This window comes from Aplidium turbinatum, chromosome 11, assembly GCF_918807975.1.
Source record: "Aplidium turbinatum chromosome 11, kaAplTurb1.1, whole genome shotgun sequence".
Lineage (NCBI taxonomy): Eukaryota > Metazoa > Chordata > Ascidiacea > Aplousobranchia > Polyclinidae > Aplidium > Aplidium turbinatum.
Window position 1 is genome coordinate 4,867,082 of NC_137482.1, and position 26,034 is coordinate 4,893,115.

General features: G+C 36.7%; 2 protein-coding genes across 2 annotated transcripts; one reads left to right on the forward strand and one right to left on the reverse strand.

Annotated features, from left to right (window-relative positions):
* The first annotated feature begins 490 nt into the window (after positions 1–490).
* LOC145779743 (cytochrome P450 7A1-like) lies at positions 491–9,865 on the forward strand. Its single transcript, XM_082591382.1, has 7 exons — positions 491–570; positions 1,275–1,415; positions 2,893–3,253; positions 4,987–5,281; positions 6,724–6,999; positions 8,796–8,974; positions 9,392–9,865. The coding sequence occupies exons 1-7, from the start codon at positions 491–493 to the stop codon at positions 9,794–9,796; spliced, it is 1,737 nt and encodes a 578-aa protein (XP_082447508.1). The 3' UTR covers positions 9,797–9,865.
* A 5,060-nt stretch (positions 9,866–14,925) lies between these two features.
* On the reverse strand, positions 14,926–25,411 carry LOC145779807 (glutamyl-tRNA(Gln) amidotransferase subunit B, mitochondrial-like). The gene is made up of 12 exons (XM_082591452.1): positions 25,073–25,411; positions 23,788–23,944; positions 22,740–22,853; positions 22,226–22,406; positions 21,840–21,962; positions 21,324–21,437; positions 20,894–20,978; positions 20,058–20,177; positions 19,224–19,338; positions 18,492–18,628; positions 17,866–17,986; positions 14,926–16,448 (listed from the first exon to the last, which is right to left on the reverse strand). Exons 1-12 carry the CDS (start codon positions 25,144–25,146, stop codon positions 16,197–16,199), a joined length of 1,593 nt encoding a protein of 530 aa, XP_082447578.1. The 5' UTR covers positions 25,147–25,411; the 3' UTR covers positions 14,926–16,196.
* Positions 25,412–26,034: the final 623 nt, after the last annotated feature.

Consider the following 26,034-nt stretch of genomic DNA (forward strand, 5'->3'; position numbering starts at 1 on the left):
TTAAGGGTTAAGGTTAAGGTCTATTGGGTAAAAAAAGGTATAATTTAGTGATGGTTTAGTAACCAAATATTTTATAAAGATTTTCTGGATATATTTTCACAACGTTAGTTTCAAACAATGTTAAGTATGGTCAATATAAAAAAATGATATACCACATAAAATGCTTATGTTTGCATTCGGAATTATAGTGTAGTCTGCCAAGAAAATATATATTTGCGGTGAAACAAGCTGTAGAGGTTTTCAGTAAATAGTAACTATATTTGATGTAATTCGCTCTGCTTGGTTTTTTGCTTGGCATTGAGCACCTTTTGTAGTATTAATAATATGTAATGTTTATTTGCTTAGTATATATTTTTTAAATATTGACTTTACTCTTGCAGAATCAGCATATAAGCCTATACCAGATATATACTAGCTTACAGCAAAGATTATGTATGCTTAATTTATCAGTGCAAGCCGAATCAAATAACCTGTTGTTATAAATTCAATTATGTCAGACTATCTGTGGAGCTTCTTTCTTATCGTTGTCAACCTGATCTTTTTCTTGATGCTAATTTGCAAGAGACGAAGGTGAATCAGGAACTAAGCAAAATCCTTTGAAATTATATGCAATTTGCATTTTTCTATAATGTTTGAACTATGCTATATCTAAGTTATAAAGTGTAAAAGTATCAAAGTAGCAGAACTGCATCTTGTATACCTGTGGCTGTGAGGTATTGTGGTCAAATTTTATTTGCAAATTCTGAACCAATGGCGTACGGTAGCCATTTTCGAGCGCTTTTTGAAAACCCTTTGTAAGATCATATCAAAATAAAAATTTTGGTAAAAAATCCTGGTGAGAGCCTCAGTACGGCAATTACAAAGGTGCCGGTTCGATACCGCTAAAAATCATGAGGCTATGTCATTAGTAGGGCATCGTGAAGCATTTTTATGTCAAATCCATTTTCACTATCAAAATACGTCAATTTAGACAAACAAAGCATAAACACTCTATTTGAATAAGCTGAAACTGCTATTACTGTAGCGAAATTGATTCTTAATAAATTGCACTAAGAGGTTAGATTGTTGTGTTGATGAATTAAAAATAGCTGTACACTCTAGGTTGTAGTGACGATAAAAATAAATAGAATAAAAACATAAAATATTTATAAAAATTGATACATCAACCTCAATAGATGGTGCTTTGACTCCCAAAACCCCCACCCTTGCGAATGCCTTTTGCTATAGTAAATTTTAATGCAACATTAGGGTGATGGTTGTATTTTTACTTCTAGAGTGGAAGGAGAACCGCCGTTAGTAACTCACATTATTCCGTATATTGGAGCCGCTTTTGACTTTGGAAAAGCTCCTTTAACGTATCTGCAAGAACTTCAAAAAACGCATGGAGATGTTTTCACAATAAAACTTGCTGGATGGTAAGAAGGCAATGCATTAGGTTTAGATCAACGGAAAATTATTGTTTGAAACTTGTTAGAAAACAAAAAAAGCACACAAATGTGAAATGAGGTTACAGAAATATAATAAAACATGCAAATGCTGCAGACTAAATTATAACGAGGTATATAAGTTTTTTTTTTTATCTGCGGTAGCCTATATTCATCCCAGGGATATCTATAACTACGGGATTGGAAACTCTATCCAGTGCTATACATCAGTAGGGTCATCACATTACTACGACTACAGAAAGATTAACAAAATACAATACCGACTAAAAGATATACAAAATTCGATTTTACAATAATAATACGAAATGTACACTCACATTAAAATTTAATTGATTTATAAAAGTGCATTTACGCTGCTAGAAAAAAAACGATGAATCCAAAAAATGAATAAATGCAATGAGTCCAAAAACCGCCTACTGTTGTTCTTTAGCATTTTGCGTACTGCAAATCGGATCAGAAGTAAATGAGGAGTGTTCAGCAATCAGTGAAATATGCTGTTGCATCATCAACTTGTTCACAGACCAATCCAGTACGAAACCAATACGTTTACGATGTTATCAGAACTAAAACCAATAGCTAGTCATTCTGGAAAGTTTTTAAGCATCAAACAACATACAACATGACTGCACTAATGGAATACAAACAAATAAACAAACCAGGCAAGCGTATAGTTCTTACAATTTACAGCAGGTGAATTGATTGTTACACTTTTGGTTGTTCGTTTAGCCTACCACTTGCTGCCCTTTGAGGTCAATTTATGTGATTATTTATCGCAGCAGCGCACAAAGAAAAGTGACCCTACTGGTGTATAAAATGGTTTTCAGTTCCACAGAGTTTCCAATCCCTGTATTCATCCTTAGGTATGATTTGCTTTCGGGTGAATTAAAAAATGAACTGGGCTAATTGGGTTTAATGCAGGTATTCTTAATTAACATTAAATCATTTACAGCAGTTAGCTATTTCTTAACCTGGCATAAATTTATCATTAAATGAATTTTCTGCTGGGATGTTTGTGACAGATGTACGAAATTTCTTTTTTTGTTAATGTGATTCGTTTATTTAACGATTAATTGAGCATCATAAAATGTGTTGCAGTAAATATGGTAATGTTATTTGATAAAAAGGTAAAATGTACAAAAACGTTGATTTAAATATCTATTGTCACTGTGATTATTACCAATGTTTAAATACGGCTACTGCAGTAGTCAGTTATCTCCACTGATTAGTCACAAAATGTATCATTTTTCTCGTTCTTGGCCCATTTATGATGAATTTTTTGTTAAAGATATATGGTTTGCATCAAAATCTGATTAATAAGCAATTTTTGTATGTTTACACTTTGGTAAAAGCCAGTTAGCCTATTTAATGAAATTTGAGCCAAACCTTTTGTATTGTGATACAATATAACAAAATGTTTGTTAGAAAACATAAAAATGTATTTTTTTAGGAATGTTCACGTTTTCATGAATCCGTTAGATGTCAGAAACCTAGAAAGGGCAAGATATCTTGATCACAGCGAAATTATTGGCGACTTTGTCACAAGGATGGTTGGTTTTCCTCATTCGATCCACAACACAGCAGGAAAGAAAAAGGTAAAAGCGGAAAAGGATAAAACGGAAACATACAAAACGAATGCTCCGGACATTAATAATAATGAAGACCTTTCAAAAAGATTGATTCATTCAATAGAAAAGAACTTAAGAGGCTCGATGCAACTTTCGGAACTCTGTGATTCGTGCAAAAGCGTTGTGGTCACCGCTCTAGAGAGGACTCTCAAACCGATGTTGGAAGAAAATCAAAACCAGACCGTGAGTATTCTCAGTGATTTTATCTATGGTAATTTTTTAAAATAGCTTAAAGTTTGAAATTTCACTTACGTCAAAAGAATAGGGATGTGCGGCATAGTCTGTGATCAACACTAATAATTTTTTAGAGTTAGCAAGTTTTTATACTGTTTGTCACATCAACACAAAATAAATTCACAAAATATCAATTTCAGGAGGATCCAGTTTTTTGAGCAGTCCGCAGCAGCATTTTCGCGTAAACTTGAGGGCCACGCATCTAGGATTAGAGTTCAAAATTCTTACCAAATTAACATCATAATCAAACATGCTTCAGTCGAGCACAGGTGCATAGAGAGAAATTATGTGAAATAGTATTACAGTCAAACATAGTCCAATCAATCCTTTGCGTAACTGGGTAGTTGAAAAGAGCGCGGTTCGACGCCACTAAAAAGTGTCTTTCATGGGACTGTGTCTTTCGTGAGACACATAATGGCTTGCTTAAAGGTGGACATAGAGATTAACGTTGTGTTTATAATAAAAAGAGCCTTGTTTTGATAAAATAAAGTCAGGTCAATTTACTTGCTGAGATAAGTTGCTTTCATATAAAAGAGTGCATGAAAATCTCAAAATAACATTTTGCTGATAATATTATCAGTTTCACATTATTTTGGTTATTGTTTTTTGGCTAAATATAAAATTGGGTCTGTAAGAATGATGTAAAAGGCACATAAAATATGTTCCAAGTACCAAAACGATTAGGCTGCTAAGTAGACAGTTTAATAAGAATATGTCATGCTCCTGCTTGTTGCTATAAATATTTTGCTTGTCAAATTTCATTTTACTTGTTGATCAAATTACAGAACTTACCGTCAGACAAAGTTCAGAAGCCAACAGTGACTTGATCTGATTATTCTTGCATAAAAATTTTGTGCTTTTTGTTATCAGTACTTAATGTAGGCTAATTTACAATGCGCGTTTGGTTTCGCCTTGCTCGTCTAAGCAGGAAACTATCACCTTTTCAACAATTCAGATTGTTAACAAATGCCAACACATAGTTTTATCAAATAAAAATTTAGTTTAATCGTTGTTAAACATGCTTTAATCTAGGCTTTCGATCGCATTTTAATACCAAATGTGACTAAACTACTAAATAATTGAGTGACCTTGACATACAATAAATCGTGTTTCAAAATGTAACCTTTGCAGCAACAGTATCACAAAGTTTAGTGAAACTTTATCACTTATTCTCAATTTCATTACTTGACATAACTTCAATGTTTCATCCCATCATGAGCCTAGAAGTTCATAAACTAGACTAGAGATCACCACATATTTTATACTGATCTTTAGCGACCCTGGTCGGATTAGTTAAGGTTATTGTCTGCAAAAATACAGTTTTTATAAAACTTGAGTTGATTTAGTACTGAAAACGAAAATATAAAGAAATCTACTTTTCGACAAGAAGCCGAACCATAGACGTAGTTTGTGAATTTTAAACTTTGTTCTTTCTTTTATATTTAAACTGAGTAAAAATCCGATTCATTTCACCGTTTTCACGTCTTACACTATTACATGTACGCCTAAATGTTTGGCAATATTTAAATGAATTTGACTGTTATCGAAATATGCAAAAGCATAAAAATGATATTAAAAAATGTATTTTTAAATGAATTTAGCCAAAAGTATTTCACATTGCCCAATCTATACCTGCTATTCATTTTGAAACATTGTTAAAACTCAAATGCTTATTTTTTCAGGTCAAATTATACGAATTATGCAAAGCTTTGGTGTTTGACATCACGTTTAACTTGTTGTTCGGTTCTTTGCCGAACTTAGAAGAAAGCACAAAGGAAACACGACAGCTCTACTCCATTTTTCAAGCCTACTTTAAGCGCTCAGCTCTTCTTGTAGACCGTGTGCCCATCCACCTCTTGCCGGAAACCAAGCGAGCTAGAGCTGCTCTTCTCGAAATGATGAAGAAGATTAAATGGTTGGAGAGAAGAAACGTATCCCAACTTATTACCGACTTGGTGAATGTTGATCCACGGATAGGTATGGTTGGTCTTTGAATCTTTATCCTTGGACTGACAAAGCCTTGATAGGTTATTCCTGGTAGTTTCGCATACTTGTAGAAATGTAGAGGCTCTTGACGCAAGGCCGGTTACCGAGATTGACAGAGTGAAGTTTCCGGTTGTTGAAGTGTTGTTGCCGGGAAATTATTCCATTCACTAGGTGCCGCTGAATGGAGAGCAGTCCTGAAAGTGCGCTGCTCAAGCGCACACCCCGAAAATATGGTAGATACAAGTTAATTACTTTTTGTGTAGGTAAAGTTCAAGTTTTATTATGAGAGAAGAATAGGCTATATCTTTGATTAGGGATTTGCGATTAGGATATGCGACATTACGTTTATCCACTTTTGGGTCATCTACCCTACAGAAAAAGACAGATTTGTTTTATAAATTACAAAATATTGCACATTAAAATTTTTATATTCTACAAAAATATAATGGATTTAGTTTTTCTTATTGAAAGCAAAAGCTTGCGAGGAGACGTAAAAATTTGTCGACTTGAGAAATGACCGTTTTAATGTGACTGGGAAAACGAACAACGCTTATTGTAACATAGTAATGTCCCTAGATGGAAAGATAGCTTACTAGCTTTTTTAAAAACGCTTTAAAATTGTTTTATGGCTTGCAACAGTTTGAATAAGCGTAGAATGCAAATGAAATGAAAAGGAAAGTTTATTAATAAAAAGATTAATAATTTTGATATGAATTTTACAACATTTTTGGCAGCTTTTCACCCACTATCTGTTGATTTGTAAATATCACAAGTTTTACAGCCAACCACTATCTTGTGCTTTTCAACCAAATTAAGACATTTAGTGCAGCGTGAAGTTCCTCATAGCATTTGCATTCTACTTATAAGTATTAGAAGCTTAAAATGTATGTCGGCTAAATAAAGACGGTTACCACAGACAAAGACGGAACCAGCCTGCTAATCTCGCAATCTGAAACAAACAATTCAAGCCAGAAAATCAGTTCTTCTCACGTAGTTTGATGTCAGCTAAATGTAAAAAAATATTTGCTGGCGGGTCACAACAATCAGGATAATTAGTTTTTATTTTGGAAAACACTTTTGAAAACAAAAACATTGATTTATTATAATTCAAAAGTCTTTTTTTTAAATAGGACCCACTTTTTAAACCGTTGAATACTTTTATTATTAAATAGGAAATGAGTGAGAAATGTAACAAAAGTTTTTTTCTTTTGGGTTTAATACCTCAGTGTTTTGATAAATCGCAAAAATCTCTTCCATGAAATAGTGAAGTTTTTGACATAGGCTACGTAATCGCAAAATGTAACAGTACTGTTACTTCCTTCCTTACTATACCGGGTTTATCAAACACCAAATACCCTGAAGGCAAAGTTAAAGAATGCCGAATGTTCCAGACTAAAGATAAAAAGTGATTTAAAGTTTATAATTTTTTATAGATTTTATTGACCAAAGAGCACGGCATTTGCTGATCGTCTTATGGTCGGCCCAGGCTAACACTGCGCCGGCTCTCTTCTGGACTTTGTACCATCTCCTTGCAAACCGCGATGCTCAGAGAGCTGTCAAAGTTGAATACAAGCAAATGTGCAAAAAAGCAAGACAACTTCGTCGTCGCCACAGCTCCAGGAATCTCCCTCTCTCGATGAATAACTGGCCCCTGATGACAAATGTCCTGAACATAGACAAAACAGTTCTGGATAAAATGGTTATTTTAGGTAGGTTATTGATTTTATTAGTTAATCGTTTAAAACGATGTTCTAAATGCACAAGGTTTTCGGAATGACTCAAATATTAAATTTGCATTTCATGTTATGTTTTAGTTCATTGCTGTTTTAATTAGAATTGGTTATGAGTATGCAGCATCTACGTTGATATAAAAAAGTCTCTTGAAGATTAATCTTGGCAATTCACGAACAAAAATGTCTTGCGCAGGTCTTGCTGCCAAAGCAACCACAAATATTTTTATTGCTGTAAAGATAATAATAAATTTAAGCGTTGGCGACATTTAGTTAGTTAGTTAGTTAGTTAGTTAGTTAGTTAGTTAGTTAGTTAGTTAGTTAGTTAGTTAGTTAGTTAGTTAGTTAGTTAGTTAGTTAGTTAGTTAGTTAGTTAGTTAGTTAGTTAGTTAGTTAGTTAGTTAGTTAGTTAGTTAGTTAGTTAGTTAGTTAGTTAGTTAGTTAGTTAGTTAGTTAGTTAGTTAGTTAGTTAGTTAGTTAGTTAGTTAGTTAGTTAGTTAGTTAGTTAGTTAGTTAGTTAGTTAGTTAGTTAGTTAGTTAGTTAGTTAGTTAGTTAGTTAGTTAGTTAGTTAGTTAGTTAGTTAGTTATTCCAAAGCTATCAAAGAAGTGTCGATAGAAAAATAAGTGGTTTGGTGAGCATTCGAAGAATATCTTGTCTGTTGCTATGAATGGAACGTAGCCTATGCTGTAGGCCTAGTGCTCATAAAAAGCCTGACCTGTGCCGTGAAAGAAAGGACAGCATCTGACAACAGCGATTGTATTTTTGTCGTGTAAAGTGAAGCAATCTACATTTACATTATTATTATTACATTTACATTTACTACATTTACAATCTACATTATCTACATTCCGCCCCGATAGCTCAATTGGTTAGCGCGTCACTTCTTGAACGAAGAAGCTTCAAGATCAAGCGCGCTGGTTCGACTCTCAGGGTGTGCGCTTGAGCAACGTACGTTAAGGACTGTTCTCCATTCAGCGGCATCTAATAGATGGAATAGTTCCCCGGCAACAAGACTTCAACAATCGGAAACTTCTCTCTGTCAATCTCGGTGACTGGGCCTGCGTCAGTGATTCAAAGCCTCTACAAGTATGCGAAACTGTCAGGATTAAGCTCTGCAAGAAGCTTTCCCAGTCCAAGAATAAAGATTCAGTCAATCAATCAATTTAAAGATAGCTTTTAATATAATATAACGCACCAGTTAAGACTAAATGTATTTTTCTTTTAATTGAAATTTTACTTCCTGAAAATTAAATAAAATGAAAAAAACACAATGTTCTTTAAAAAAATGAAAACGTTCAAAAATTTTGTGTTTACTTTGTGTTAACAGTTACCCCCTAATGAGTTATCAAATGATAGGCAATTTGTTCAAGAATGTAACTCAATCTCATTCGTTATAAATTCCTTGGTAGGCTACTTTCTGCGATATGGAGCTTCATTGTGTTTCGTTTTCTTTTCGGGCTATCGATAAAACCGATCGTATTCGTTTTGAAACGAAATTTTACGTTGAAGCAGCCTTAGTAACATGGTTTGTGGCAATAATATAACCAGGGCCGATGAAAGGATAACTTGGGCTCTGTACCAATCCTCTGGGCCCCAAAACTAAGACACTTTTAAGAGAAACATACTATATCCAGAGAATACGACGTGGTTTTCTCAAGTCCTGGGCCCCCTAGAAAGGTAATGGGTCTCTAAAGTAAACCCAGGCCGGGTCCAAACGTACTCCCCTGGACCCCTCTGTCAACACTACGGCATATAACAAACATCTTTCCACAGATGGATGCCTGAAAGAAACCATGAGATTAAGTGGATCCAGCATGAGTCTCCGTAAGACTGCAAAAGACACAAAAATCAAGACAGAAAGTGGCAAGACCTTTGTGATGCGTAAAGGAGATTATACAACATTCTTTGCCCCTGTAACGCACATGGACGAAAGCATATTTCACAATCCCAAGGTAATTTTTGAAATCATGGTTCAACTTAATTTTAAAAACTCTATCCGCTTTGTTCAACATACAGCCGGACACGAAAAGCAAAAACTTCTTGAACTTCCATTCATTTTTGTCATTTTAAGTTTATCACATTTGGTTACCCAGCTGTTACAATAGAAAACGCCTAAAACCGCAAATGACCTTAGATAAAAATTAAAATATGTAGTTTTATTTTTGTGAAATTGAATTAATGATTGCTTAACATTTCTAGTAGGTGAACAAAATAATTTTTATAATTTAAAAAATCTGCGAACCCTTAGTTGTCCGACTGATAACCTGGACGTGCTTACGTCATTAGATTTAAGCGGATTTTCGGTAATCGTCATAATGATTACCGAAAAAATTACGAGTAAATTGAGGCATTATTTTATGTTCTGGCAGGATTACATCCACGATAGATTCTTGTGCGAGGCCGATGCGTCTATGACGAGCAGTTGCGCAAGTGCTAATGACAATGATAACAGCACTACTATGACATCTGGAACAGGCAAACTTTTTGGACAAATGAAGCATCGAACAAAATTTTTCAAAGATGGCAAACGCATTGCCGCCTCAAGGGCATTGATGACATTCGGCTTTGGGTCTACACGTTGCCCGGGCAGGCACATCGCCATGATTGAAATAAAGCTCGTGGTACTGGCATTGTTGCAATATTTCAATGTCACGATAACAGATCAAGACAGTGAAGCGCCAGACTTTGATCTTTCACATCTTGGGTTTGGCGTGATGCCTCCTAGTACTGACGTGGACATCACTATAAAACAGAGTCAGTGCTCAACAGCCTAAACTTCAGTTGAAGGCATAAATTATTTTTCTACAAATTGGACAGTTTAATTGAAGATTTAAGTTTAAAAACCACAAGTCACATGTTGTGAAAATTGGGTTATCACCGAAAATATGTTGTATAATAGTTAACACTTGTCCCCGCGTAAAATATGATTAAAAAAAACGACTTAATTTCTTTGTAACACGCGCTGGTGCTTGTACAGAGATAAAAAATTTAACTTCGAAAAAATTTTAACTTGCTTTTCTCAAAAGTTGTATTTTAGACTTAAAAAGTTTTTTTACTCAGGTCTTCTATTGCTTTTTATCGAAATATTTAAAGTTATAATATAAAACGTTTTGTACTGTATAGCTATATTTTTATGTTGGCCATCGGGCCCAGTTTTGCACGTATTCATAGCTTGATCTTAAAAAGTTAACTAACTTGCCCAAATTGGCTAAGTTATAACTTCGACTCTGTTGATTTTCAACTAAGCATAATAAGTAATTAACTAAAAAATTATAAGCTTACGACCATTCACACAACGGTAGAGCAGTTTTATTGATCTCAGAAGGAACTTGTTTTTACAAAACTTTCAAACAGGCAAACAAAATAACTAAACTTTTTCTAAAATAACATAATGGCAAAGCAATAACAATACCACGAGAACAACTCAAAATATTTGCCTGCAAATAAACCTAAGTAGGCCTGGGCTATTTTTAATGTCACGGCAGCACAAATTTTGGCACAATGCGTTTTAGAGCCTATACGACCATCTGAGTTAAAAGTCTAGGTAGTAGATTTGGTCTTGTTTACGGTAATCTAATGTCGGAAGTATACAATTCATGCCCTTGCAATAAAGAAAGCCATATTTTGTTGCTTGTTATTAGTTATTTCTTAAATAAACTATTGCAATGAATAGAATGTGCTCCGCAACCAGTGTGCCGCGGCATCACAAATGTTAGACAATCAGAAAAACGTCTGAAAAGCAACCAAAAAGCACTTCTACACTTAGCTATGTTTATTTACATTTTTGAATCAATTTCAATGTGGTGTTAAATTCTTCAAAACACAAAAAATAGTTCGAAAATCTTCAAACACGAAATGTACACTTATGTTTTACAGAAACCAAATAAAACTGATTTGAACACTTCGAACAAACGACACTAATTTCCGACAGTCATGTCTATTGTCTAGCCTTCATTTTTTGGTTTAATGGGATTAATATTTTGAAGATAATTACTGAACCAAACTACAATTTTATGTCCAGTTGTGTGGGTAGACTTATGCCTACGGTTTTGTAGAATATACCGGTAATGTCTTTATAGATATTAACGTAACGTTGTACTGTTTTTGTTGTAGAATAAATTTTATTGCACTTTTTTCTCTAGCCTAAATGATTGTGAAAAGAATAGTTATTATCAGACTGTGAAAGCATGTTTTGACGCTTAATCCTAGTAGTTTCGCATGCTTGAAGAAGCTTTGAATCACTAAAGTAAACCTGGTTTCAGTGAAGATTTCGCTTGCTGTCGTCATAATACAAAATTATTTCAATCACTAGGAGCCCCCAAACAACTGTGTATTTTTTATGCCCAAATAGTTTGGTTTTGAATTTTTATTCTCGGACTGAAGAAGCCTCTGATAGATTATTTCTTCAGCTTTGCATAGACCACTTGTAGAGGCTTTGAACCACAGACGCAGGGCCGGTCACCGAGATTGACAGAGTGAAGTTTCCGATTGTTGTCGTCTGTGAATTATCCATTCACTAAGTGCCGATTCAAGTAGGCTATAGGCCTACACACTCCGCGAGTTGATTAATCGTCTCTTGAAACAGTCTATCTTCCAGGGGCTCTGGACACTTCCTGAGAGTGGGGGGGTAATTTAAGAGGGATGGGAACGATGTTTTGACATGGACTGGGGGCTTATTGAATTATCGCATCACATATAGCCTACTTCTGGGAGGTCTCCCTCAGACCCCCATTCGTAATAGGCTACTGAAAGCTTCAATTTCTTATAGCCTACAGCGTCTTAGGCGGCATGTTTTGCGCCGAAGGCGCAAAACTTTTACCTTTCAGCACAATTTAAAATCAAAAAATTATTTCAACGAATCTAAAATCGAGAGCAAAAGCTCTTCAACATTTGCCACATTTTTGAGGTTTTGACTGGAAGAGGAGACGTACGCAAAAATTCCTCTCTGTATTCTTTCTTGGCTCAAGTCCTCCAAATTTTGCACTTCAGACGCTAAAAGGTTAGATTTAAAAACGCAAAAGCGTCAAGATCAAAGCTTTCTATAACTTAATTTATACAATTACATGAATACAACACGATAACCTGTGCCATAACATCCACAGACCCAGTGCCGGTCTTAGGGTATTTCGGGCCCTGTGCAGAATATACTTTGCGGGCCCCAATGACAATGATCCAATTCAGTAGCGAAGCCAGATATTTTGAAAGGGCATGGGGGTGGTCTTACGAAGCCTGACGGCGTCATCGCCGAGGGCGACACCCTGTGGCGGGGGGTCCTCCCCCAGAAAATTTTGAAAAATTACTTTGAATTTGGGGCATTCTGAGAGCATGTTCAACAAAAATTTGGGTATGAATATTACTGTAAAATGGTGCTGTTCGGTGGCGTAGCAAAAGGATAAAATCATGCTTTCCTCAGCATTTTGCGAAAATATAAAGCTATGTCTCTATGTTGATTTGGATGCAACCTATTTCGTCCCCTAAAAAATTCTTACCCCGATTCCGTACCCTGAAATCGGAGTAACAAAATCAAATTTCGACCTAATTCGTCCCCTGAAAAGATCGAGAGAAATTTTGAAATGTTTGCGGCAACTCCGATCAGCGACTTCGACTCTGTTGTTTTTTTTTCTTGATCTTTTTAGGGTACGAAATGTTCAGGGGACAAAATAGGTTGCACCCGTTGTGTCTCTATGTTTTCTTGTTGCTAATTCCTTTGTTGAATTTTTCCATTGGAAATAACAAAATTACTGCATTTTCTGAGTAAATTGCGGGCCCCCTAATTTGCGGGCCCTGTGCGATCGCACGGTTTGCACACCCCAAAGACCGGCACTGCACAGACCAGGGGCGCCGGAACGATTTTTGACTGGGGGGCAAGATTACGAAAAAAGGGCACTTTTGTTTACTAAAAGGCCAATTTTTTTTTCAAGTTTAAGACATCGCGATAATGCTAATCTATTAGCTTACTATGTATTGTGTAATTTTAGCCTACATGTATCCGGTATACAAAGAAGGGCATCATGCTATGTTATCATGATGTAACCGACTGTCAAGCCTTAAAGCAACCTGCGGCCATGGCCGCTAAGTAGTGCTTGAATGACCGCCGGTGCTACCTCCTCAATCGGCCAAGTTTGGCCGCCGGTCTCTTCTAGCCAATTATTTATATTTGCAATAGAATGATCGTGGATTAACTGTGGAAAATATGTAGTATCAAAGAGTGACGCAAAATTAGGTCAGCGCGTCATAATCGCCACTGTTGCATTGTGCGGGAATATTTGTTATTGATGGAATATATCCATCTGCGATCATCAGTCTTATTTGTAATTCCCGACGTTTATCTTAACAAAGTCTTAATACGAAGTGCTAATTTACATCGGCTGGCAATATTGTCGTTTTTATGTCAACACATTTCGAACGTTGTTTTTTGTTGCTAAAAAGAATTCTAGGGGAGTGACGAACTTCTTTAAAATCAGCCACATTGGAGACACTCGTGCGAGTGTCGTTAGATAGTCCCGCCGTACTGGATTACAATCCCGATTAAGCAGTTATTGCGTGGTGCAACGATTCTATTGTATAGGACGTCGCCCAGGCCCAGACTTTAACATCGCTACGTGATCATTTTAGCATTGTTGCAAGTTTAATTCTATTTACATGTGCTATCGTTATTTTGGTCTCCAAGCACGCAGATTTGGCTGCCGAGAAGGAGCTCCCGGTAGGCCACGATGGCTGCCCGAAAAAAACGAGTTTTAAGGCCTGTACTGTGTTGCAAAATTTTGTGCTGTAAATATTATTTTGAGGCAAAAATGAAAGATTATAATTAGGCTAAAAGCAAATAGCAGAAATTGTTATGTTGCAAAATGTGCAGTAGCTTACATGATTTTAAAAGGGCACCATTGCCCCCCTGCCCCTCCATCTACAGAAAAATTGAGGGCAGGGGGGGCATCCGCCCCCCTGCGCCCCCGCTTCCGGCACAGACCACAGTAAAAGGAAAATTTTCAGCATCTGGAGTCTAGGCCTACATTCAGTTCTGAAAAAAATAAAATAAAAGCTAAAATGCATTAACTTTTACAACAACTGAAAATAGAAAAAGATTGAAACAGCGCAACTGTAGTTGGTTTCGTTCTTGAGTGGTAAAAGCGAAATTATACAGTTTGTAGCAGTGAAAAACTATGACGTCACACATAGAGCATTGTGATGCGTATATTTTTGACAGGATACGTAGTTTGGAGTCGAACTTTCCAAGCAAAGACCTCAAAAGTCGTGCAACAAAATAAAAACATGAAAATAAAACACAAAAGTAAAAAAATATTAAATATGGAATTTTTATCTGTAGGCTACATTAGGGGGGGGGGGGTAATTTTGCATTAGTTACCCCCCACTCCAATTGGTGGGGGGTAATCACCCGCGCGCCCCCCCCCCCCCCCTCTAACGGAGCCCATGCTATCCTCATTCACAAAGTCAGACAATTACTGAGCAAGGGACGTTTAACAAAGTTTTTTTTTTTTATCTTTTTTTCAATGAAACGTTCACTTGTTTGGGGTGTCATCAATCCGAGAGCATTGTTTGATATTTACGTAGCCGCTATGAGAGAAGCAGTATGTATTGTAAGCTACTTTGCAAAGCTTCATATTCTGCAAGGCGGTATGCTAATCAATTCTTAGCACAAGAAGTGCAGCTTACCGATTGTGAAATGTCAAGATTTATATGCAGTCATTCAATGAGACGTTTCAATATAAAATAGTAAGTGCTGTTGTCTTTATCCCCTCAGGACAAGCCAAAAATCTCGATGTTGCACACTTGTGCAAAATATTTCAGATAATTTTATTGCGATAAAAACGTTTGTCTGATGGCATTGCCCAACGGATAAAAAAATATGAAAAGCTGCAGTGATAGTCCACTAAATGTTTGTGCACAAACAAGGTTTTGAGTCTTTATCCTTGCACTGATAAAGCCTCCGACAGGTTATTCCAAACAGTTTCGCATAGCCTACTTGTAAAGGCTCTGAACCACTGACGCAGAGCCAGATACTGAGATTGATAGAGTGAAGTTACCGAGAAATTATTCCATACACCAGGCGTCGCTGAACGGAGAGCAGTACTGAAATGCGTTGCTCAAGCGCACACCCCGAGAGCCGAACCAGCGCCACTGGATTTAAATCGAGCGCTTAACCACTGAGCTGACGAGGCGGATTTCAAACCTGTACAAAACTTCAGCACGAATGGTCAGTGAACGTCTTTCAGACTCTAACTTGACTAATCTAGTAAACACTGGTGGGGGCAACAACGTTGAAAGGGGGTAGCTACTTTTGGACCAGGGATAATTTTCGGGGTCCGTAACCTTTCCAAGGGGATCAAAAACCTTAAAAAAACATTTAGATAAAAGTATCTTGATTTGAGGTCCGAGACTCTCATTAATACTGGGCCCAAATACTCTCTCAACGGTCCTGGGCAGGGGCTATGACCATACAGCTACGTCAAGATCTATGACGTCATTATACCTACGCGTGCACAGATATAGGCACTAGAGAGCGTGAAAATGTTGCCAACACAAGCTTTTATTTGTGGTTGGCACGATTTAAAATTCCCAATTGAAAACAATGTTTACAATTTGCATAAAATGTAAGTGACAGTAGGGTGGGTGGTAACGGGATACGCATGGTTGCATTTCCTGCAGAGCAGACATAAAATCGTAATCTGTCTCTTTGAAACTGAGCCCTACAAAAGTTACAGCGCAGTGCGACACAAGGTATCAAGCGTCATTGTCTTCAGGTGACACGAAATACGACACGATCTATTGGCACGATGGTTTAGATTGAGTTGCAACAATAACATTCGGGCACAACGCCCTGGCATTTCACACCCCATCTTGTGTGTTAAAAGATAAATTGAGGATAAACAGATAAAAAACAAACGTGAAACGTTTCGGGAAACCGTAACTTTGATCGCAAGTCATGCCATGGATAACTGGCACAACAAAATGTGCAAAACAACACGGTTGAAAAATTAAACGTTTATATTACTTAATATTTTAAAGCCCATTTAGCAGATTTTCTGTCGAGAGATGTGTACAAGAAATTTCAAGTCACTGATTACTTTGTGTAACCTTAACTTCATTGGTTAGGTCAAAAATAAATAAAACACAAAACAAAACTAGGCTACTGTAAAAATGCGTAAAATTAAATTGCTATCGACATTTTTCATTGAGAAGATCTATTATAACTTTTTTTGCAACGGCTGTATGAACTTTATTGTCCGTGTTCTTTAGAATATGACTTATAACTTTTGCGATAATCTTGTTATTTCCTTTTTTGCTGGGTTGACCCGACTGGTACTTAGCGAAAAGATTTTTCTTCTCCAGTTCTGCGATCGCTTCCGCACAGAAATCGGTGACGCGTATTACGTCAGAAATCATCATCCAATCATTGTCTTTCACAACCTGACGAAAACAATGCACAAGTTTTTTGAAGAAAAATGCTTATAACTTAAAAGTTTATATCAGACGCAGCTCAAACGACTTTTTAGTTTCCAGAACAAAGTGAAAGTTTTTCAAAAAAAACATCCTGTCACTTTCCCAATGGATGAGCCAGAATGAGATCAAATAATGTTTTTCTGAAGAGGCAAGTCCAGAACACAAATTGGAAAAATATTAAAAAAAATTACAAGGACTAAGCTTATTGAAGGAGTTCCAAATGCCCAAGCCAGATTTGCAGGAGCTAAATTCCTGTTTAATATCCTTGTAAATCCATGCAATGTTGATCCGCTCAGTAATATGGCCGTCCAGTTCGCCAACTATTTGTTACAAACAAGCCTGCTGTAGATTTGCAAGAAGACATTGCTCTAAACGTTTTCACTAAAAGCCACTCTACCATTGAGATCTGACAGAAGCTTGCATCGTAGACCAATTTTACTGACGCTCTACATTTTGCGGCTCACGGGTATGTGCAACTTTTGGCCAGTGACTCTTAAATTGAATAAGTTTGCCCACATTTGAACTATACTAACAACAACATTAGCTCTACGGATCTTATAGAAGACGTCTGCGTACGTTGAGTTAATGTAAAAAAAGACTAATTTTCAGGCTCGGGCCAGGCGCGGATCTAGGAGTTTTTTTTGGGGGGGGCCAGAAAATTTGAAAATGAACTAAAAAGTAAGAAAAAGAAAAAACAGATATGAACAACCAGTGGCGTAGCCAGGAATTTGGGGGGTTTGACGGCCGGCGGGCGAAGCCCGACGGCGTGTTCGCCAAAGGCGACACCCAGCGGCGGGGGTCTGGGGTGCCTCCCCCAGAAAATTTTGAAAAATTACTTTGAATTTGGTGCATTCTGAGAGCATTTTCAACAAAAATATGGGTATAAATATTCCTGTGAAATAGTGCTGTCCGGTGGCATAGCAAAAGGATAAGATCATGTTTTCTTCGGCATTTTTTCGGTAATAAAGCTAAGTTTCTATGTTTTCTTGTTGCTAATTCCTGGCTGAGATGTTTGAATGTGGTTTGGTATTGGCAAAACTCGCTCTTTTAATGCAGTTTCGCTTAAAATTAGGCAAGCTTTGTTTTAGAGACATCGAGACTGAAAGCATCATTCTCAATATCGTGACGTCACACGCGTGCCAAAGGGGGGTTGTAAGTCCGCTGTGGGACTAATATCAGCTGTTTAGAAGCATATCAAACCATGCAACAATTTCTCACAAAATTTCGGGGGGGCCCGGGCCCCTTGGGCCCCCCCCCATAAATCCGCGCCTGGCTCGGGCAGTGGTACTGGTTCCCGATTGAGAACGCTAATTTCATTGAATACAGTTCACAAGCTATCGGGACCGGGACTTGCAAATATACAATCGACCGTTGCCAACTCCACCTGGACAGGGGGTTTCCCCAGCGTCACCGCCTCCATAAATGCCTCCTTGGCGGTGGATTCGTTTATTTCAAGGTTTTCTTGCATCAAAAGAAGATCGCAAAATTGCTCCGCAGTGACTGAGCTGAAAAATAGAGAAACATCCTTCATTAGTAAAGGGTTCAGATAATAATCCACTGAGCGGCTTTATGTTTTAAACTTGCTGCTACCATTGTTTAGTTTAGAAACCAATTGATTTGATAAATTTTCTTAAACTCCAAACTGCACGAATGAAACATATGATGAATTAAAAAGTAGTTAAAACATATCAACAAGATGAAACCTAAATGACGCAATCGAACGTCAAAAAGATGTCTCTCATCCAAAGCGTTAACAAAAGTGTTGGTTCATCATAAAATTACTATTCAACCAACAAATACTCGCTACGCTCGTGAGCTTGGCTTGACAAGAGCAACCAAATTGTAATAAAACAATTATGGAGATATGGGAATTTAGAAAGTCAACAAGGACCCGATCTAACCAAAATGGAAGACGCCATACTCGAGTTTCACCCTTGTTTGGAATTATTAATAACGTAATGAAATAGATGATTAGCCTTGTTGACCAGGGAAAGCAGCTCACAAGCTCACCATTCATCGATGGAAGACAAATGGTTGCTGTCCACATGGGCGACCAACTGAGTACGGAACCAATTGAAGACGCGATCCAAGCTCAGGTGTGGAGCCTTCTTCATGACGTCAATGAAGTAGTTTTGCATGGATCGTTCCTAATGGAAGTTAACTTGATCATTTGTAAATAGAATTGCAAGATCGAAAGACAATGGCTCAGCTCTTAGCAAGTGCAGTTGGAAGAGACTTTTGTTTGGCGGTACCTATTGAAAACATCACATTCATTGCAAGCAAAAACGTTAACTGTTACACTCTGGTGATTTAAACCAGAACGGGAAATCAAGCGGTTTAGGGGTCAAGTTTTAAAGGCCATAGTTGGGCCCCAATTAGGAAGTGCTTTATAATACGCTCGTTTGCTTTGGCAATTTGATGGATTCAAATTCGAGTCTCCTGTTAGGTTTACATAAATTTTCGAATTTGGGTCAAAAGAAAAATGGCAACATCGTTGTGATACTATCGAAAAGGTGAAACATGCGTAAACTTTTCGCTATTTGTTTTCAAATTGTACATTCGAATGGCAAAAGCATATGGACAGCATGCAGTTTTCATTTAATGAATTTGTTACAGCTTAGAGAAACTGCCAAGATTGATTCAACATAACTTTTTAAATTCACAGGTTCAACGAAACCGATTCGACACGAAAAATTCTTTGGATACAAAGATAGAAATATTCATCCAATCAATTCAGCGTACCAATAAAAATTCTGCTTGGTCGAAGGTCAAACCGTAATTTTCCAACATCTCTTGACGAATTTCTGCAGGCAAACGAGGCAAGCTTCTTCGTAACTCATCTACATTGATGGCTACACTGCAACAACAAAGAAGTGATCATCAAATTATTTCAAAAACTTCAGGTAAATAGTGGATCATTTGGAGGAAATTTGAAATTACGAAGAGACAAACCCAAAATAGCCGGTCTGAAAGTCTGAAAGTGTCAGAACCCAGTTCCAACGCGACGGTCTGAAAGTGTCAGAAACCAGTTCCAAAAAATTAGTTCAGGAAGTCACTAAAACATTCTTCAGACCAGGCGATCGACATTTTTAGTCTAATTTACCTCTATCCTGTTTTTCGAATTTAGTTTAGTTCCACCAGCCAATTTCGGTCCGTATGATGATACACAAGGTGTGATTACATTGACCACACAGTGGATACGGTACATTATTCAGGATTTACACTCCCTTAAAGATCCAGAAGATATCTTCACTTCCGATCGAAAACCAGTGCTCAGATATAATCAAGTGTATATTGTCGGCTGCATGGCCGAGTACTGAGAGCCCGGTAAAGGCAATCAAAAGGGCGCCGGTTCGATACCGCTCAAGAGCATGCGGCTGTGTCTTTGGCAGGACACTTAAAGGCATGCCTGAAGGTGGACACGAAGATTGGCTTCCTTGCCTTCCCGTCCACTTAATCTAAATCTTCAACCACCAGGTGTAAGCCTGGCGACGACAAACAAAAAGTATATATTTCCAATGAATTAAAAATTTGGAACTGAATATTTTTGACGGGTATTGCTGCCTGGGGTGTTACCTTGAATCGTGAAGATGTTGAACACTTTCATCGTCGTGCACTTTCAAAGGGGGTAGGTTAGGTTCAGGTATGAAACGGTAGTCTTGCAACACTTCCTTGTCTCTCATTGGTGTAGTCCGGCTTTAAACAAACTGTGGTTCAAAATCACAATCAAGCCGTGATAAGACAGCTGGTGTTTCTAATACTGCAAGCAGTGGGCTGATAAACAATAAAACAAATTGAAGGAAGCTGGGTTGTTGAAACGATGTTGCAAGAAAAGTTTGAAAGTTAGTTCTAAAGCTGAAAAATATTTACACAAAAAAAGCTGAAAGTGAAAAGCAGTATTTTTGGGCAGATTTTTCTGTGATATGAATCTTCAAACTTCAAAGCAAGCAGTAAAAAGCCAGATCAGAGAAGTTACATCTAACACCACTAGATCGGGCATTCTGTTTGGTGATTCATAGACGGAATGGCCCGATTCGGTGAGCCCGATTCGGTGAGTCCGTTTCGGTGAGTCTGATTCGATGAGTCCGATCCCTTAACGGGGGATTTTTTCAATTTTTTTTTTTAATTATCGGGTACCGTGGCCTAATTATCATTGCCGTTTTAGGGTTAGGGGTTAGGAGTTAGGGTTAGGGGTTAGAGGTTAGGAACTCACCGAATCAGACTCACCGAATCGGACTCACCGAATCGGACTCACCGAATAGTAGCAGACCCTCAGTGTTCACCCAGCCAGGCATCGTTTGCAGTGTGAGCCGAACTCCATTTGTAAAGACTGATGGGCGACAGTTTAAGTATTCTTGTTCATTGCAACAACTTCTGGAGTGGTATGTTTCTACCTAACAATTAGTTCTTACCCTTCATCCATATCAAAGGCTCTGGTCTCTTGTTCAATTGTTCCGCCATCACCTAGTATCTTTGTTTGCCGGTAGATTTCATATTCTGCATAAACAATTAATGAATCACTTAAACCAAGAAAATGTTTCTCTATCTCATCCACAGAAAAATTGACATAAAAACAACTTTTTCCTTCAGTGCCCTCCAGAATCTTGAAAAAAATTCATCAAAACATAACATAATGTAAAGTTAGAAATAGTTTCGTCAGGGTATAATGTGTGTTGTGCAACAATAGATATGTTATAAAAACAATGCTACATCTCCTTGTGTGCCTCAGGCTGGAATTAAAATGTTTTACATAAGATTTGGCTCAGTCCAAGAGTTCGTGTGATACCCGATGAAGGGAAATAAAAAGATATTAAAGCTTTCATGATCATCAATAATACTAACCTGTTACTTGGTGAATATTTTTAAGCCCGGTGATATTTTTTACTTCGGCTCTAGTTCCCAGTGGCCCATTTGGTTCCTTCAGCGATATATTAACGTCCACACGAAATTGTCCCTCTAGTTAAAAGCACAGTGGTTAGCATTATAACAGGTCATTTATAAATGGGACTCATGTTGCCAACCTCCTCGATCCTCGTGGTGAGTCATGGTGTGGCAACAGCGAGAGACCGCAACTCACAGGGCACCCGGGGCGGTACAAGGATAAGCCCTCGGCCCCGGTGTCCAACGAGAGAAAAAACTCAAACGCAAAAAGAAGAATTCATTAATCAAAGAATATCTATCGTGGCATTGAAGAACCCACTTTTGAATTCCTTTTCCAGTAGGCAGTAGCTTTTCATCACTAAATGTACCGCAGGCGGTTCAAACTTAACATTTTTTACTAATTTGTCAAGTGCTGTAGAAAATTTAACTTCATAAACCTTGTTATTGGAATTGGAAACAAAACTACATCAACCTTACCTTCTAACTTCCCGCTACATGTGCCTATATGCTTCAATATAAAGTATAACTCCTTTACAAAAGCCACAGCATCATCTGCACTATGTAAGTCTGGATCTGTGACAATCTCCATGAGACCAACACCTTGATCAAAAATAAGAAACAGCAAAACAATCAAAACTATGTGTAACTTTATGTAACAGCTAGAACAACAAAATAAAAATCAACCACTACGATAGCTAACTAGGTATGGGAAATTGCTTGACCATACAGTGCAGTATTTCACTAGAAAAAAATGACTGAAGAGTTTCTTTTTTTTTTTAAGTAAAAAAAAAGTTTCTTTGTACAGTAAGAATAAGCATTGCACAAATGTTATAAACACTTCTTGCAAAACATGCTAAACCTACCAGCTCTGTTAAGATCAATAAAAGACTTGTCCCCGATACCATGAAGGCTCTTTCCACTGTCTTGTTCAATTTGGATTTGCTTAATGTTCACCCTCTTTACTTTGCTCCCATCCAGTGTTGGAAAATCTAAATGGCCATTATACGCTATTGGTCGTCTTTGCTGGGTTATTTGGTATCCTTGCTGCAATAGATAAAGCATATAAGCAATGTAATATATCACTGTATAATCGTATATTGAGAAAATACAGCAAAGAAAGAACTATGTATCCTTGTAATGTATTGTATATCTTCTTATCTTCATGGCATGACATCAAGTAATTTACAAAATAGTTGATGGACGGCATTCGGCAATAAAAGTTTGCAATAGAGAAATAAAACATTCAGTGGTTCTGAAGTTTAATGCAATAGCAATAAATACAACCAATAATGTAAAACTAACACAGCTATCTTACAAAGTGTCTTCAAAATACAGCAAAAAATAATTAAAAAAATAAAATTTATTGCAAGAACTTACTGGCATATCAGCATAAAAATAATGCTTTCTGTCAAAGTAAGATAACTTGTTGATGTTGCAATCCAAAGCCAGTGCGGTTAAAATTGCCTTTCTGACACATTCTTTGTTTAAAACCTTCAAATTGAAAAGTACTGTTGAACAATTTTAATTAAACCATCATATTAAATATCTGATATGAATATAAATACAAACAAGTGAAGATAACTGTCAAACGAATATCTACTGCAATTATTTCTGTTGCACTTAGCGAATGCACAGCTTGGATAGTTTGATCAAGCTTTACTGCATACCTTTTAAAGTTTTTAAACCAAAATATATTTAAGTGCAGTGGGTTATATAATCCATTAGCTCAAACTGTATGATGATTTAGGTATGACAGCTGCTAAAGTCAATTGACAAATGCTTAACAAATTAACAAAGATACTTACATATATAAACTATGTTATATTAAACTATATTCTATTTGAATAAGACCTTCTGATGATCCATTAGGTGAAACAATTTGTAAAGGCTTCAGATAGTAATAACTATATTTGATTTAATTCGCTCTGCTTTGACTTTTTGCTTGGCATTGAGCACTTTTTGTAGTATTAATAGTTTTCATTGTTTTAAACTCTGTTAATAATGTATTTAACAAAGCTCTTACAAAAACCAGGCCAGTGTCAGTATAGCTTGAAATTATTATGCAATAATTCATACCGATATAATCAATAAATGTTATAACCCTACAACACATGCGCTCAATGCCAAAACCAAGCAAAGCAAACTAAAGCACAAAAAGTAATTGCTCTTCAAAAACTATATGTAACAGTCTGTTTCAATCTTGGTGAGATCATCAAAAGGTTTAGAGATCTGTTTAAAGATCCTATTATCAGTGTAACAGACTGTTATGGTTTATTGAAATGTAGTAATTGTATTATCTTTAAATTAATCTATGTACTGGTAATGCAAAAGTTTTTCAGCATACACAAATATGCTGACTGTATTTTAGAAAGTGTTGAATATAGCAAGTAAGTATTTTATTAAAAGCATAGCCTACTATACTCACAGGTAAGGTACCAGGTATGGAAGCATCAAAAGAAGACACAAGAGAGTTAGGAGGAGACATAAACTTATTTTGTGCTCCAGAAAATAATTTAGACAACGATTTGATTTGAGCATGAATTTCAAGACCAATCACAGGAAGTAAGGTTGAGTTATCATTCCTAAAAATACAGAAACAATGTAAAACAACCTTATTAGTTGGAGATAAAAAACCAGTGTAGCTAACTCATAGTATACGGTAGTGGATATACATCCAGTTTTGAAAATGACGAAAAAGCAAGATGAATTAATCTTGCTTTAGTTGATATCACAATTATGGGATTGAGCAACTCGCATCAAGGACAGATTTCCTTTAAGCACATTTTTGTTGATAACATTTACAGGAAAAAACACTTCTACATGTTATTGATTATTACAGAGCTTCGATCATGCTAAAAATTGGTTTGCACAAAATAATGTTACAGCAGATTGAACAAAAAATACCTCATAAAAACAAATCATGATAATAATTCTGTTAATCTTTGTACGATCAAAGTTTAACAATTAGGATGGAATTCGACTAATATCTTTCTCATAAAAAAATGCTTGATACAATTTTTAGAAGTCATTAACGTGTCCGGGACAAAAAAGATACTAACTACAAAAATCGACATAGACCTACCAGCACGTTAATGAACGAGAAAAGGTGGCAAAACCTTGGAAGGTTTAAAACATGCCTGAATGAAAAATTATGTAGTAGGCTATATATCAGTAGTTAGCACGGCCACAAAACCCAAAAAACAAATAGGCTAGCAAAAAATAAAACAAAAACAGAGAGAAGCACACAAAGTCATGTAGTAATGAATGACAGCCTAATGAAAAGTGAAAAGTGTTGTGGATTGAATTTGCCAGTTCCAATATTGATGTGGATGAGCATTGAGCAGTCATAATAATAATAATAGGATGGAGAAAGAAAACCGGACATAAAAGAAACCCATCCTCAGGCAAAAGCCCGTTTCGATGTGGCCCAGGAGAGCAGGTGTTGAGCTCTTTCTATGGTCAGACTGCACATCACACAGTAGCCTAAGACGATTGAGGTTTGATATCCAGTTTAAGTTATTGTTTCTTGTCCTGGTGGGTGATGGAATGGATGATGGTAGATGATGATGTCCTGAAGGTGTTGATGAAGCTCTCATCCCCTTTTCCTTGAAAAAGAGTCTGGATATTCACATATGGACTATATGTATATAAGTGTAGAATACGATACCATGAAAATCTAATCACTATACACAACTGAGAAAATATAGTACCGGTATCTTGTCTGAGAAGATTGGTGTACAAATCTTTGCTGAAAATAAAAAAGCTTCTTGCGTACACAAAACATTCTGTTCAATTAGCTTATCAAACGAGCTGTAAAATTCAAGATATAGGCTGTAATTATGAGACTCGATAGCCATAACTTCTGTGGATAAGGCTTATTATATCTATCATACACGAGAATTACATAGGCTACATTATGCACTTAACATACAAACAACAAAGCTAAAGAGTAAAAGATGTGCATTCATAAACCATTCTCTTTATTATTACCGTATTATTTTTTGCATCAGGCACTAAAGAGACAGGCCCATATTCGTAAACACAACACAAGTCACAGAACACACAAGGTTACATATATAAGCAAAACCTATGCGTACATAGTCACGTCATAGTGAGACGCATAGTCAGAAGAAGCATAACACTCTGAGGTAAAAACTGCAACTAACCAGTAACCACTTGTTAGATGAGACCTAACAGCAGTTGACAAAGTTAAATATACGATTTTGGAATAGGGCATGAAACGTAGGAATATGATGGTACGTCTGAATACTACTAAAATGCTAACCTAACACGCCTTGGTAATTTATGCAATGTTCGAAATGCATTATTGTAAGCCACATGCAATTTATTCATACTTGAGGATAAGTATCTGGCCCACAGTTGCCTGGAGTACATAGGAAAACAAAACGTGCAAAATAGTACATTCATTACAGCGGAAGAGCAGTTAGAAAAGCGTGAACGTAGCATGTTCGCCGTACAATATAAAGCTCTAACTTGGCGCTTAATGTCATTGTCATCAGACAAAAACTTGTTTATAACAATGCCTAGATACTTGACAGTGTCAACAAATTTGATGTAAGAGGTTCCCAATTTGACTTATGGGCAGTAGCTACGGTACTGATTTATAAAGACTTAACGCTAGCATTAATTTGTACTGTCATCAAACCTATGG

What these genes read in the sequence shown, in the direction of transcription:
- LOC145779807 (XM_082591452.1), bottom strand. Translation starts at nt 25,146, where the DNA reads ATGTTTTGTGTACGCAAGAAGCTTTTTTATTTTCAGCAAAGATTTGTA. An exon ending in ATGTAGCGGGAAGTTAGAAG is followed by an intron (nt 21,438 to 21,839) that starts GTAAGGTTGATG and finishes GCTTTTAACTAG; the next exon opens with AGGGACAATTTCGTGTGGAC. An exon ending in ACCAAGCAGAATTTTTATTG is followed by an intron (nt 18,629 to 19,223) that starts GTACGCTGAATT and finishes AACTTCCATTAG; the next exon opens with GAACGATCCATGCAAAACTA.
- LOC145779743 (XM_082591382.1), top strand. Translation starts at nt 491, where the DNA reads ATGTCAGACTATCTGTGGAGCTTCTTTCTTATCGTTGTCAACCTGATC. An exon ending in GGATAAAATGGTTATTTTAG is followed by an intron (nt 7,000 to 8,795) that starts GTAGGTTATTGA and finishes ATCTTTCCACAG; the next exon opens with ATGGATGCCTGAAAGAAACC. An exon ending in GCATATTTCACAATCCCAAG is followed by an intron (nt 8,975 to 9,391) that starts GTAATTTTTGAA and finishes ATGTTCTGGCAG; the next exon opens with GATTACATCCACGATAGATT.